The sequence below is a fragment of the Colletotrichum graminicola genome (assembly GCF_000149035.1).
Source record: "Colletotrichum graminicola M1.001 genomic scaffold supercont1.28, whole genome shotgun sequence".
Classification (NCBI taxonomy): Eukaryota; Fungi; Ascomycota; class Sordariomycetes; order Glomerellales; family Glomerellaceae; genus Colletotrichum; species Colletotrichum graminicola.
Window position 1 is genome coordinate 107,872 of NW_007361032.1, and position 13,897 is coordinate 121,768.

General features: G+C 54.7%; 6 protein-coding genes across 6 annotated transcripts; 4 read left to right on the forward strand and 2 right to left on the reverse strand.

The window, feature by feature from the left end:
- Window positions 1-43: 43 nt before the first annotated feature.
- Window positions 44-682, forward strand: GLRG_07007 (cytochrome b5-like Heme/Steroid binding domain-containing protein; the record flags this gene model as incomplete). The annotated part of the gene is made up of 1 exon (XM_008097692.1): window positions 44-682. The coding sequence occupies one exon, from the start codon at window positions 44-46 to the stop codon at window positions 680-682; it is 639 nt and encodes a 212-aa protein (XP_008095883.1).
- Window positions 683-919: 237 nt separating this feature from the next.
- Window positions 920-3,543, reverse strand: GLRG_07008 (FHA domain-containing protein; the record flags this gene model as incomplete). Its single annotated transcript, XM_008097693.1, has 5 exons — window positions 920-2,984; window positions 3,038-3,189; window positions 3,243-3,325; window positions 3,379-3,438; window positions 3,507-3,543. 5 exons carry the CDS (start codon window positions 3,541-3,543, stop codon window positions 920-922), a joined length of 2,397 nt encoding a protein of 798 aa, XP_008095884.1.
- Window positions 3,544-3,936: 393 nt separating this feature from the next.
- Window positions 3,937-5,302, reverse strand: GLRG_07009 (mannosyltransferase; the record flags this gene model as incomplete). The annotated part of the gene is made up of 3 exons (XM_008097694.1): window positions 3,937-4,221; window positions 4,275-4,545; window positions 4,593-5,302. The coding sequence occupies 3 exons, from the start codon at window positions 5,300-5,302 to the stop codon at window positions 3,937-3,939; spliced, it is 1,266 nt and encodes a 421-aa protein (XP_008095885.1).
- Window positions 5,303-5,714: 412 nt separating this feature from the next.
- GLRG_07010 (translin family protein) lies at window positions 5,715-6,600 on the forward strand (the record flags this gene model as incomplete). Its single annotated transcript, XM_008097695.1, has 3 exons — window positions 5,715-5,896; window positions 5,947-5,964; window positions 6,033-6,600. 3 exons carry the CDS (start codon window positions 5,715-5,717, stop codon window positions 6,598-6,600), a joined length of 768 nt encoding a protein of 255 aa, XP_008095886.1.
- Window positions 6,601-7,892: 1,292 nt separating this feature from the next.
- Window positions 7,893-8,634, forward strand: GLRG_07011 (short chain dehydrogenase; the record flags this gene model as incomplete). Its single annotated transcript, XM_008097696.1, has 2 exons — window positions 7,893-7,980; window positions 8,006-8,634. 2 exons carry the CDS (start codon window positions 7,893-7,895, stop codon window positions 8,632-8,634), a joined length of 717 nt encoding a protein of 238 aa, XP_008095887.1.
- Window positions 8,635-9,940: 1,306 nt separating this feature from the next.
- GLRG_07012 (uncharacterized protein) lies at window positions 9,941-10,798 on the forward strand (the record flags this gene model as incomplete). Its single annotated transcript, XM_008097697.1, has 1 exon — window positions 9,941-10,798. The coding sequence occupies one exon, from the start codon at window positions 9,941-9,943 to the stop codon at window positions 10,796-10,798; it is 858 nt and encodes a 285-aa protein (XP_008095888.1).
- Window positions 10,799-13,897: the final 3,099 nt, after the last annotated feature.

The window sequence follows — 13,897 nt, forward strand, 5'->3', positions numbered from 1 at the left end:
TTATGAGGGTAACAAAACTAGCATTAGTGAATATAAGGCCGATATGATGCTGCAAACCGGAAGTCGGATACCAATTATTTTTCCGGCGCCTATAAAGCGGTACCAATATACCAGTACAGACTTGCGGTCCAGAACTAGTCTGGTCGCAGGCTCATCAAGTATAAAGTGGATTATCAAGGGCATTTGGCTGGTTCACTGGGTTCTGGCCCCTCCAACGAACCGCGGCCCCTCCTCTGGCTCCTCCCTCGGCGCCTCCCTCGCGCCGCCGCCCTCCCACTCCGTCAAGGCCCCCAAGCCCTCCCGCAAGGTCATCCTTACCCCGGGCCACTCCCCGCTCGACTGGGCGCGCATCTCCGGCCCCAACGCCGACCTGCGGAACCTGCCCCCCGACACCCCCTACCTCAAGGTCACCCCCTCCCAGCTCAAGATCATGAACGGTCGCAAGGGCAAGGACGCCTGGATGGCGCTGGGCGGCCGCGTTTACAACATCACCCCCTACCTGCCCTACCACCCTGCCGGCGTGCCCGAGCTGCTGCGAGGCGCCGGCCGCGACGGCACCAAGCTGTTTGGCGAGATCCACCCATGGGTCAATTACGAGACCATGCTTTCCGCTTGCCTCGTCGGGCTCTTGGTCGAGGAGGGCGAGGGTTCCAGGCCGAGTGCAATGGATGAAATGGACTGAGAGGGAGGCTCCCTTTTTTGGTCTTTCTGGTTTTCTGGCATGGGTGATTCAAGCCACATATTTCAATGGGCCGGAGAGGCACATACATACATACACATGCTGTGTTTTTTTTTATTCGACAGGCTGAGCCGCCTGCATACGGAAATACGGATAGAGAGATACCCCCAATAATTAGAAGCAACGTTCACCAGCGGATGCAAGTCATACATCATCGTAATCATGGTTGTTGATACCGGCCTACCTCGCCCTCTCAGCGCCTTCGACCAAACTTGAACTTGAGCTCGTCGTCGCTGTCGTCACTATCGGCACCTCGATGGCCTTCCGCGTTGGCCGAGGTTTCTTCGCCGGAGGTTCCTTGGCTGAGGCGGGCGCCGCCCTCTTGCCCCGCGTCTGTCTCTGCGATTGGCTCTGGCTGGTGTTTTGTGACTGTGTTGTCGCCGCGCGAGTGCTCCTCGTCCGCGAAGCCGGTGTCGGTTCTGGCTCGGGCTCAGGCTCAACCTCGGGCTCGGTGTCGGGCATCGCCTGGTCATCCTCGTTGTCATCGCTGAGGACGATGGGCTGTGGACACGACGCGGGCCGAGAAGCCGGCGGCGCGGCGGACTCGGTCTGGGTCGTCCCGCTCTTCTGGCTCTCGTTGCCTTTCTTCTTGCCCTGGCTGTCTTCGAGCCAGTAATCGTCTCCGATGCCGAACTCCTTCGTCTTGACCTGTGTCAAGGGCACGATAACCTTCTGCGGAGGGCGGCCCGTAAGTTCGCCGCGTGGCCTGAAGCGCTTGAAGTTCTTCCGTCCGTTCCATCGTGGGTCCCATCTGCCATTCTCGGCATCTTGATCGTGACTACTATTTGACGTTGGTTGGCGGATAGGCATCTCCTCGACGATGTGCAGTCGACGGATTTCGCTCAGGTCGACGTCGTCGGGTAGATGGGCAAGATCTTCCTTTTCCGCCTTGGCGCGAGCTTCCATCTCCTCACGCTGTTGCCGAGCCACGTCGAGGACGTCAATCTCTTTCTTGACCTTCCTTGTTTTGGGTACGATCCTGGGTTCAGAGACTTTCGCAGTTTCGGGCGACTTTGGGCGAGGAACCGCTTCCTCACCAGCGGCGATCCGTCGTCGTTTCACTGCCGCGGCAGTCGGGATGATATCCTCAATACTGTCGTCTTGGGCCACAGGGCGCTTCCTCTGGGATCGTCCATTCGTCGGCTCTTGCAGTGGATCCGGAGTCTCATTGGGAGGAAGCACTTCTTGGGATACGAACAGCCCTTCATCGGGGTCGTTGTTAACCGAAGCATTGGCTGAAACACTCTCGGTCACCGGGGGGGTTATCGTCTCCCCTTCGTCATCGTCGGCGTCGAATCCCGCAAACCGCCGCGTTGCTGCCCTCCGTACTCTGCTCCTGGCAATAGCCGTTTTGGAAACCGATGATGTCTCTTGGCTTTGTTGTGAAGTCATCGGCTGATCAACGTCCATCGAACTGGATTCCGTATTCGCCTGTTGTTCGGGCGCTGGACCTGAAGGAACTTGGGTAGGGTCGACTTCCAGCGGCCGGCGCAAGATACTGGCGTCATTTATGAGGATAGCCTCAAGGAACTCGTTCTGCTCGATAGGTCTGTGGTCCAAGCGGAGGGAGACTTGAGTGAAAAAATCCGCGTACCAGCCCACTGCGTCGCCTTTGTTGGGAACAAATCGGACCACAACCACCCCTCTCCCTTCGCTGCCATCCTCAAAGGAGCCGAGGCCCTTCTCACCTGCTTCCGTTTTGACGTATAGAATAAAATCATCAACCGTTGTTGTGTTCGGGTCCACGTTGGTGTACAGGGCCTTGCCTTTGCCGTTGGTGATTGGCGCTAACAAAGTATTGAATTGTCCCTTGTCGTAGAAGATGAAGGTGTAGCCCTCGAAGATCTCCTGACGGCTCTCATTTGGTGCATAGGCGGATGGGGGCCGTTCCACAGGCTCGCCACCACGGGGAGGCAGATGTTCCAGTGGATCCGGCCAGCTACCATCAAAGTCATTCTCCAGCGCAGATGCAGCTATGCCATCCCCATTTGCAGGATGCGTTGCCGCTGCAACAACTGCATCGATGAACGAGTCGGTAACGATATACTTTCCATTAATAAGAGCCTGTAAACCCTTGGAGGTATTGCGCTTTTTGGTGACCACATGCGTAGTGTGTTGAACGCTGTAGTCCGCTGCCAGCTTGACGTCCAGCTGCTCGAGTTCGCCACGCAGTCGTGAGAAGGGATCAGATTGCAGTTCTCGGCTCGAAAAGCTAAAAGTCAGCACTACAGGGTGCCACGACAACCTAACATGTTGTCAGCCAAGTCCCTCATGGCCGGCCACGGCATTCCTTCGTACCGGAACATGTCAGGGCAGCCGCCCATCTTGATCTCGACCGCAGCTTCGGTGATGACATGCTTTTCACCCTTGTATTTGTGCCCGTCCACAGTCGTCCCAGTCTTAGTGCCCAAGTCTTCGATGGTGACTTTCGATCGACTCGATACATTTTCCTGCACAGCCTATCAGCAATCCAATACATTTTCTCTGGCGTGCGAAAGCATACACTGTCGCCATCCGGCACAGCGCCGACCTCAATCGTCAGATGCTTGCGCGAGATGGTCTTGTGGGAGATCGCAAGTTGTCCAGCTGCGTCTGTCAGCGATATGGTTCGGTAGTCGTCGTGGATAAGGCGCGCATACGTTCGGAGGCGGTACGGCCGAAGAGGTATCGTTTGCCAGGCCGAAGCCAGAGTCGCCGGCCTAGATTGAATCACGTTAGCCTTGTGTCGCGTTCGGCAGATGGTGGGAGTGTTTTCAAAGATTAGTACCCTGCAATACATTGCCGTCGGTTTCCAGGAGCCACATTACGAGTTGAAAGGTTCGCTGTCCAACGAGTTTGCCGGTGTGGCGCAAGATGTCGTGGGTCGCGACTGGATCGAGGTTGCGAGGGGGAAGCTAAAAGGCGTCGTACGCGTCCCAAGAAACGCGGGAAAGTGACGCCGGGTCACGTGTCCACTTCCAGGCAGCAGACGTTTTTTGAAGTAGAGGAACTTATGAGAAATGGACCGAGGGACAGGGATTGTTGAAATGTCTCGAGCCCAATCTATCAGTACTTCAATTTGACGTTGTCCTTTTCAATTCCCACATTTATCGCGACGGTAGGTAAAGAAGGACGTCGCCACTCAATATTAGCGAGCTCAGCTCGAACAGCCTACGAGTTCATCTCTGCTATGCAAAGCCGTCCTAATGCTAGCTTATCTACTGCTTTATCTTTCTCTTCGTATGTGTAGCTGTTTCCTTGCCGCCGTCGTTTACTATGACGCCCAGAATCCAGCAGTTGACGAGGAAGAACCCCACCGATGCCGCGAATAGGCCTGGGAAGAAAGTACTGACGCCCAGGAACTCGAGTTGGAACCCCTGATGCAGCCAAGCCGCCTGTGACACAATCCACAGAGCCAGTGCCGTAACTCCCAGCTTCGGGTTCTTCAGGAACGACGAGTTAGGAAGATAGATGGGCAAGAAGACCATGTACCAGAGGAAGTACTGCTTTGCTGTCAGGAATGGTCTGCCGGTAGTCGCGAATTGTGCATTCTTACCTGGCTGGTGCAGACCTTGTTAAAGGTTACAAAGGCGAAGGTTTGGGCCATCATGGAGGTCGCGAGGTCCTTTTTGGCCAGAATAAACGGGATCAGGATCGTCGACAGAAGGATCTGGGGCAGAAATGCGACTGATTCTATGCGGATGGCTGACGTCGACGGAAATGCAGAGGTCAGATACAAGAGGATGTTGTACGGACTGAAGTTGTGCCTGTGATCGATCCTTGTGACGTGATGGAAATACGTGTGTACCAGAAACGGTGCCCCATAGCTGTACGATAGTCAGCTCGGCTCAGGATGGCGGGTGCTTGAACTTACATTGAGTACATGGCGACATTGAGGCCCATGAAGGTTGCAAGACTGACTACGGCCAGCTTGATCCTTTCAGTGTTCAGGAAGTTGGCGATTGTTTCTCCCAGGGTCTTGCCATGGGCATTGGTTCCCTTTCGCCCAAGCGCATCCTCGTCCATCCACCATACGATAGCCGGCGCGTAGATGAATGGGTAGATCTTGAAGTGAACTCCGAACCCAAGAAGAAGACCCGCCAAAGTTGTTCTCCCCTCAAGGACAGCCCACAGAAGGGCCATGACCGTCACGCCAAGTAGACCTTCCGAGCTTCCACGCGTGCTGATGGTTGCGACCATGGGGTTCAAGAGCCAGATGCTGGCGAACTTGAGAGCCTTTGCCTGCTCCACGCCTCGTCTATCCAAGATGCGCACGATGTAGTACCCTGCAATCAGGTCGGCGGCAGCAAAGACAAACTTTCCAAAAGCGAAGCAAGCCTGCGAGGCCGTGGGGACGAGCATCCACGCCAGAAGAGGCGTATATCGGTAGGTCTCGCGGTCATACGGCGAGCGCCCTTGAGCGGTGAAGCGAGCCGCGTCGGTGAACACCAGGTAGTCGATGTCCGTGTACTTAACGGCTGAGTAGGCATCTTGCCAAAGGCCGTAGTAGAGCATCACCACGCGGAGAACCGCGGCGGTCGCGAAGAGCGGCACGGGCCGAAAGAGGGCGTCGAGACCGGCCATGTTCAAGTGAAAAGGTAATTCTTACTGGAGCTCAGAGTGTCATCCAATTGACGTATCCCTGATTAAATCAATTGATAGGTAGGGCCATTGGATTCTCCGAGAAACACAAGATTGCCTTTTCGCGATGAGAATTGGAGGATTGAGACCTCGAATGCCCATGTCGCCATGATGGGAAATTTGGGTGACGTGGGCAGAACTGGCAAGCCCCTAGGCTGGGTTTCTGGGGAGTTTGACTGTGCTGGACCCACACCCCGGGTACTCCATTCGCTGTGCCGACCCCCACTAAATTCAATTCTGACCCTGCACCGCACCGCACCGTACCTCACCAACATCACCCATTGAATTCAACGAGGGTCTCACTCACTCGACGTTACTCATCTCATTCAATTCGGTCTGCTGTACCAAACTCGAGATGTCTAAGAGAGATCGCGACGGAAACACGCGGACTCATGAGCCCAAGCAGAAGCCGGCGGTGCCCGAGTCGCAGTTCACCCCCATGTTTATGAACTTCCGAAATGAGCTCGACCAGCACCATGACCGGAGGGAGCGCATCATCAAGGCGTCACGAGACGTGACTGCTCTAAGCAAGAAGATGTGAGATTACGCCTCGTGGAATCAGATTGGGCTTGGCTGATATGAATTAGCATCTTCACCTGTCAAAGGTAATCTTTACCCCCCTCTGATGGACTTCATAAGTCGCTCCTGGTGTCATACGCTGACGTCTTGGTAGAGTCAACAAGCTGGGCGACCTCCCCAACTTCGCAAACAAGGAAATTGCTACACGTATGGAAGAGATCAAGAACCACCTGACCGCGATTGAGGGTGATATCCAGGGCATCAACCGCTATCGCTACGCCTACTCCCTCCGTTGCCTAGAGGAGCTTGTCGAAGCCCTCTCGTTCGTCCACTACCTCCGAACCCAGACCCTCATCACCCCGGAAGAGACTGCCGCCGCTGTACCGGCCAATGTCTCCATCACCGAGAACGACTACATGTACGGTCTGTTTGACCTCTTTGGCGAGATGATGCGTTTCGCCACCGTCACCACCGCCCAGACGGGCCAGCTGGCCGGCGTCGAGGGCCGTAACATCCTGGTGGACATCCACGAGCTGAGCAGCTGCTTCGAGATCCTCCCAGAGATCCCGACAAAGGACTTCAGGGGCAAGATGGAGGTTATGCGGCAGTCGGTGCGCAAGGTGGAGAAGCTTGGCTATGGGTTGGCGATCCGCGGCACGGAACGGCCCAAGGGCTGGGTCCCTGATATGAAGGAGGACTTCGATCCTTCTTCCCTGGACTAAGCATTTTTATTTTATCTTTCGCGCAAAAGGCTGGATGTCACTCGACACACGAGATAACGAATGAGACATCACGAATGGGAGTGTAAATGCAACTAGATGATTTCGTATGTGGTTAGGGCCAGTCCTTCTTGGCTCATTCACCTTGTGCGGCTCACAGTTGTAGCAAGACAGACATATAGGGTTTGGTGTGACAGCCGTTCATGGTATCACGCCATTCCCGAAGTCTTCGATGAGACAGACCTTCTTGGTGCTATTCCGATACACTCGGCTGGCGCCGGAGGGCTTTCGAAGATCCTCAAAGGATGCGGACGCCATGGGCCAGCTCGACTGACCACACGTTTGTACGGAGAATCGGATCCATGCCCGAGCTGCAGCGTAGTTAGCGGTGTGTGAACTTCATTCGCAGATCGAAAAGATGGATTTCAACCGTGGAACACCCGCAGGAGGAAAGATACGCACATATCTTTAGTGTTGTTAGTCTACAACCAGCCCAACATTCTTCGGTTTACTTCGAGATCTATGCCAGTGGCCTCTGCGCTGTGTTTGGCCTCACTGAGAATGTTTATCAATAGCTGTTGTTATGGGTATTTCTCCCGGAGAGTGGAAATCAACAGCCGATCATTGCTTACCCTCGGGTCCTCCATCTGGGACAAATGGCATGAATACTGCGTTATCGAATTGTTACGTTGGATTTCAGAGGATACTGCGCTAGCGCCCCGTCCTCTCGGAACCGTAGTTATGGTAAGCCGTCCAAGCTCTCGATACCATGAACGGCCGTCAACCGGCTTCCACCGGTTGATAGAAACATGCATCAGACGTAGCTCAAAGCTTCAGATTCTTATGATACTCACCTTGATAGAGAATGTAACGATGTTTTGAGACATTATCAAATATCCGTAAAGTCTTCTTAGCTGAGACAGAAACTGGCCAGCCACATGAAGTCGCAAGGTTGTCAACGAAGTCCGGAATCAAGACTCTTATCGGTACAGGCATCAGCACTGGCTGCATTCAGGTGATCGTTGTAAGAACGTTTCTCAGGCCTCTTGATGTTGTCTTTCCTCCACCTAACCATTCAAGTAAATCTCATATGCGGTTCGTAACAAATGAGCAGACTGAGCGTATCGTCCACCGCCCCGTGGGGAAGTCCGACGACCTATGCTAGCGCCCGTTGAAAGAGCCCAATCGGAAACGGTCGCCAAAGCTGGGTGAACTTTACAGTTACCTACCGAAGCCCGCGTTTCGCTGCCAACATCAAACACGAACACCCAGTTCAACTCAAGATCACTCCACTCATGACGCCCGAACCTCAGCAGCCCTCCGCGGGCCCGCCTCGCAAGGGTACACCCGGTCTCCTAAGCCCCAGTGAAAATGATACCTTCGGTATACTAACTCAAAAGATACCTAGTTGATGCCTTCACCGGGGACCTCGTTCATCATGACACATACCCCGAGATCAACCCAGTAACCGTCTCCGATTGCACGGCCAAATCCGTCCTCGTCACAGGAGCGAGCAAAGGCCTGGGCAAGGCGATCGCCATCGGCTACGCCGAGGCCGGCGCGTCCATGATCGCCGTGGTCGCCCGTTCGGACGTCTCCTCGACCGCCAGCGCCGTGCTCGAAGCGGCCAGGAACGCCGGACGACCTGAGCCGACCGTCCTCGCGCTCGAGATGGACGTGAGCAGTACGCCCAGCGTGAAGGCCGTGGCGGAAAGGCTGGAGACCGAATGGGGACGCTTGGACATTCTCATCAACAACGCCGGCTACATGACGCCTTTCAAGCCGCTGCTCGAGGCCGACGACGACGACTACATGAAGACGTGGGACGTCAACTACTGGGGCACTTACCGAGTCATCAAGGCATTTCTGCCCCTGATGCTGAAGGGAGGAGACAAGACCATCGTCAACATGTCATCAGTAGCGGCGCACTTCATGGGTCGTGGCGGGGGAGCCTACCACGTTTCCAAATTCGCATTGATACGCTTCACTGAGTTCGTCCAAGATGAGTACGCTGATCAGGTCAGTACCGAACTATGACCCCTTTCAACTCGTTCAGGAGAAGCGAATGCTCACTGTTGTCAGGGAGTCCTCGCGTTCTCCATACACCCCGGTGGAGTTCCCACCGAACTGTCCTCCAAACTCCCCGAGAGTCTACAGTGTAAGTTTTAAGATAACTCGGTTTGTGGTCAGCGTGACTCCTATGCTGAAATTGATACAGTTCGGATGAGGGATACCCCAGAGCTCGCTGCGCATTCAATCACATATCTCACCAGCAAGAAGAGGGACTGGCTCGGCGGAAGGTGGATAAGCTGTATGTGGGACATGCCGGCATTGGTAAGCATGGAAAAGAAGATCGTCGACGGGAATCTTCTGAAGTTTGAGTGTTCGGGTCTATGAGTAGCTTTTGGCCAGAAGACCGAGTTAATTGTGTTTGGTGCTTTCGGTCAGTTAATGTTAGAAATCTGTTGTCATCGTACCTCTTAGCCGGTCTTGGAGTTGAGTAACATTACGCACGTCCTTGCTGAGGGAACTGGCTCAACGTGTTTTCTTTGGAAATATTATGTTTCGCCTTGTGGTTGCTTGGCGGGCCCAGGTTATTTAGCAGCACAGTAGCCTGTACACTCCTTGTGACAAGGTATCTATCATTTCAGCATCGAACGTACAATAAGAATCTACTCTTATGACGGGTCTGTTTATTATCATGCTAGCAACTATAATGTAAAATATGCTGGTTCTGTGTATACATTGTTCTGACTTAGGTGCCCTGAGAGAGTACAAGAGCATTGCGTAGAGTGCCAGTCACACGTTTCCCCTCAAGGCCGTGAAGTTCCCTTTCGCAACAAAGGCGTTGCTAGTCCATAATAAAATCCGTTCTCGTCACTGGCTATTAGCCTATTTGTAAAGTTCGGCCGGGCAAGAAACCAGATGAGCCGGGCTACTGCCTCTCACCGCTTCTCAACAGTGCGGCAACTTCTTTTTCCCTTTCTTCATCAATTTCAGCCTTTCCGACTTCGAGCTAACTCGGGGCGAGACCATCAAGAGCCCGCACCGTCTCGAGGAATATTCCTCCGTTTCGGAGTTCAGTATTTTCGAGATGGATAACCCGCGACAGCCTGCCACGCCTTTGGGTTTTCGGGACGGACGCGACGCGTCCTCGGTCAACACGGAAGTAAGTCGCCAGCTCCCATGGATGCGATCAAAACACTCAACACCGCTCTCTCAGACTCCTCCCATCAACGCTGTTGCAGGTCGCTCGGCAGCTTTTGCAGCTCCTCACGCCCTCACCGACAGCCCTCGACCGGCTTATAGTCCTCGTCCGGCTATATCTACGAACAGCGTCGCAATGCGCGGTTCTCCATCGCCTTCCGGGCTGCTTCGCAGCCAGCAACCGGCCTCGCCCTTCACAGACGCCCAGTTCGCCATCATCGAGACTCTGAGAAGCCAGCCGATGCCGGACACACCGACCCCACTCTCGCGGCACTCCATGACCCCCTTTGCCAGGCCCCTGAAGCCCATCGCCTTGCCGAAAAACACATCGCTTGCCCAGCGTTCGTTCTCCGAGAAGACCGCTGGCCCGCAGCCTTCCTTGAAGCGCCCCGTGGCAGCGGCGTCGAAGGAGGACGCCTACCGCCCCGTCACAAGCATCCCCTGCCAGGACCCCGGATCCAGATACAGACCCGGCCGCATCATACGCAGCTGCGAGGAGCGGTCCCTCCCGGATCGCCGCCTGGATTTGGTCCAGGCCGGCTCTGCAGACAAAATGATCGCCGGGCCCATCCTCAGCAACCCGCCGGGCGGCGCCAAGACAGCGACGATGGAGGATCTGGCCCGCGAGGCCGTCTTGGGTCCACTATTCAGGGTAACGAAGACGCCTCTGAGTCCCGGAGACATGCAGCTGCCAAACATGCTACGAGAGAAGCGATCGACTGGCCAAGCCCACGAGGCCTACCATGTCGGCTTTAGCCCTGGCACTGAGGAGCGCTTGGACGATGGTCTAGTGTCTCGCGTGAATACGGAGTCGCCAAATAACAAAGGCACTACCCCGCGCCAATGGGCGACGCAGGAGACACCTGGCAAGGTGCCGCTTGAGAAAGAAGCCGATCTGAGGACGCAGATGGATTACTATCTCTACTTCAACGCTCCCACGGTAGGCACACCTCACCCCTTAGCAATTGCCATCATATGCAGAGACGAGCTCTGACACGCCTTCAGAACTACCAAGAGGCCTCCATCCCAGCCTGGATGCCACGTTTGCAAGCTCGCGTGACCTAGGACTTCACGCCTCGCACCAATCAGGGCACTGTCCCCCAGCTGCCTCGCGCCGGTCTGGCCAACAGCACAACCGCTCCAGCCGACACCTTTAGCATTCCCAATGTTCTTGAGTTGTCCCCTCCGACCAAAACAACCGGCAAAGGCTTGACGGTCGCGGCGGCTTGTTCCAAAAAGCGCGGCCGAGCAGTGGAGACGGAGAGCGAATGTGTCCAGGGAGGCTCAGGAACTCAGCGCCGCGACGACGGACAAGGCTTGCCGTCTGTCAAGCGTCGCTGTCTAACACCCGCTGCTGCAGCTGCCGCAGGTCAAAGCACTGGCATGAACAGTGGCAGTGTCGTGAAGAAGCGTTGAACAGGTTGTTGTTACTTGTTGGGGGGCATTTGAGATTGTCCTGGGAACGACGTTGAATACGAGCTCACTGGAAAAAGCCAAACACGAATGAGAAAGATACTGGAATAATCTTTGCAGAATAGCCTGAGACACGGCTTGGAAAGCATCCCAAGATCCATGGGTCAGGGGTCTATAGGTTTCCATATCCATAGAACTTCCTTGTTGAGGTACAATAGCCACGTCCTTTTCTACGTACCATGCCATCGCTGAACTGAAAGCCGCAGTACTTTGGTTCCATTGTTTGGCTTTAGTTTCGCCAAAAGAACATTCCTTCGGCCAGGAAGGACCTCGGCACATCGATCGCTCCATTTTGGCTGCAGCATGTCGCCCCTTGGCGAACTGCTCGTGAAATAGTACGCATAAACGGACTTAGACGGCATTCCATTCTGTCATCTTCCCGACGCATGCAAAGATGGACGGTGACAACGTACTTTTGAGGGTTCAAAGTAGAGGCAGCGTTGGCGGTGAGGTGAGCTGGACATGAACGAAGCCCTCTTTGACCCTGTTGATAGAATATACGTCGATTGTCCCTGGGGCCAGAAAAATTGAGTCTAAAGGTGAAAGCAGATTGAGGGATAATGGGCAATTGTTGGCCAGAGAAATTCTGAACAAAACCTCTGGGTTGAGGGGGTATTTGATGGAATCGTGTCTGGCAAAATGCGATTCGATCTCTATCCGTGTGTGCGCGACAGGCATGTATATGAGAGTAAGCGTCTCTAAACCCTTCTCTATCGGCTTGAGGCACAAAACGTATGTTACTGATTCCACGCGTTTTCCAAGGCGTGCTGTTACCGAAAGTGTTGGTGCCAAACGATGAACAGGGTAGCTGAAGTTGGATGCATAAAAACCCGTCCATACGACCATCCGTATCCCGTGCATATGCGTACAAATCGGTAATGCGCGAGATATCTTGTCGGACATATTCATAGCCTAACATGTAGGCACGAAGACCACGGCTTGTGATGGCTGGAGGTTCACGCTGATACAGGTTCGCCTCGGTCAGCGGCCTGACGACTTCCCAGTTACGATTTAGTGCTCCGAGCTCATTACCTTGGACATCCAATATTGCTACGTTGCGAAACCCAGCAGGGGAGGGCGCAAGCACACCTGTGTCTAGGGAGGTCGACACGGATGGGAACAAAAGGATGGTCAAATCCTCGGTTGTCCGGAGAATCTCCTGTTGGAGTCTGTTAAAGGCCCGCGAGCCTTCTCCATATAAAAGCGGCATTTTGGATATCGAAAATGCCCAACCGACAGTACGCCATGTCCTCCAGCCTCGAGTTTTTCCTTGTCGAAGCCCAGGACATGCGCTCGGCAACGCTTATACAGTCCAACGAAAGATGGCCAGAAAGTATGCCACGCCATATTCCGGTTGCTTGATGAATCAAGTCGACCAACGACAGCCTGGTTCCGACCTCGTTCCACACCCGGTCGTAAAACTCGACCTGGCCAGGGGCGATGAGTTCTTGAAGAGTCCAGCCTCGAGTGAACCATTTTGAATCGGTGAATCGGACGGCATCGAGATCACCGGGTCTTTGACGTGGCAAATCACCCAGGTAACTCTCGGAGCTGGAGAGTATTGGCATTTAGTAGTCGCATGTCGAGGGTCAAGTGAAGCAGAGTAGAGCAGCAACAGTTGTGGAAAGACGAAAGGGAGAAGGCGAGTGATCAGGCTGGATGCGTGAATATAAAGAGGGCAAATAACTGTCTCAAAGCAATGGTGCTATGCTAAGTGTCTCATTAGGGAGGTGAGCTCAGCCGCCACGACACCAACCCGCGTCAATAGCAGACCGCCTGGACGGATAGGCTGTACGTTGCCGCGCACGCACCGCAGCAGTCGCAGCTGGTCCCGGCTTGTCAGTGATTGATAGCAAGCTGCGCGGCCTGCCATTGGCGTCTTGCTGTCTTTTGCTACTGTAACGAGACACAATGCGATATACAGGGCGTCAAATCACCAGTTCCGAAGCCAAAGACTCGGCCGGTGCCGCTGGTCGGTACCCCAGGCAGCGGCAAGGTCATTGGAGGTGATTTCGCTACTAGGATGCGGCGACCACCACGGAGACTGAGGTTTGAGTGGCCGCGTCTTAGACAGGGGGCTGGGAGCAGGCTTGCTTACGTGACGACAGGCGGACGCGTCAAGGCCGAGACGACGGCTCAGCCTGGGCCGGTCATTCGCAGCGAGCTAAGAGACGAGTAAAGAGAAGAGAAGAAAGTAGAAGAGGAGTAAAACACTTGGGTCTTGTGATCTCATCAACGAGGCTGTCCTCTCCTCTTTCAGGATGTCCTTCAGGGTCTCTCAACCACAGCAAGCTCCAAGCAAGCTGTCGGATGACGGGCAGGGGACCATGGAGTGCCCCGTGTGCTAGACGTCATCCGTCATTGACGCCAGGAGGGGCATGCGGGCCCAGAGGTGTGGCGCGGCTGTGTCATTGTCATTCGTCTTCGAGCAATGTGACGCGGGTCCAGTGGACGATGAGCGAATGGCATTGTTTATGTTGCATGTGAGCGACGGGAAACCGACCAACGAAAGAACTGTACCGCCGTCACCAGAGTGACGGAGGATGGAAAGTCTGTGAAAGGCTTCGGAGCGACAACCACAGAAGCGGAGAATGACACGAATGGCAGCAAATTGGAAAGC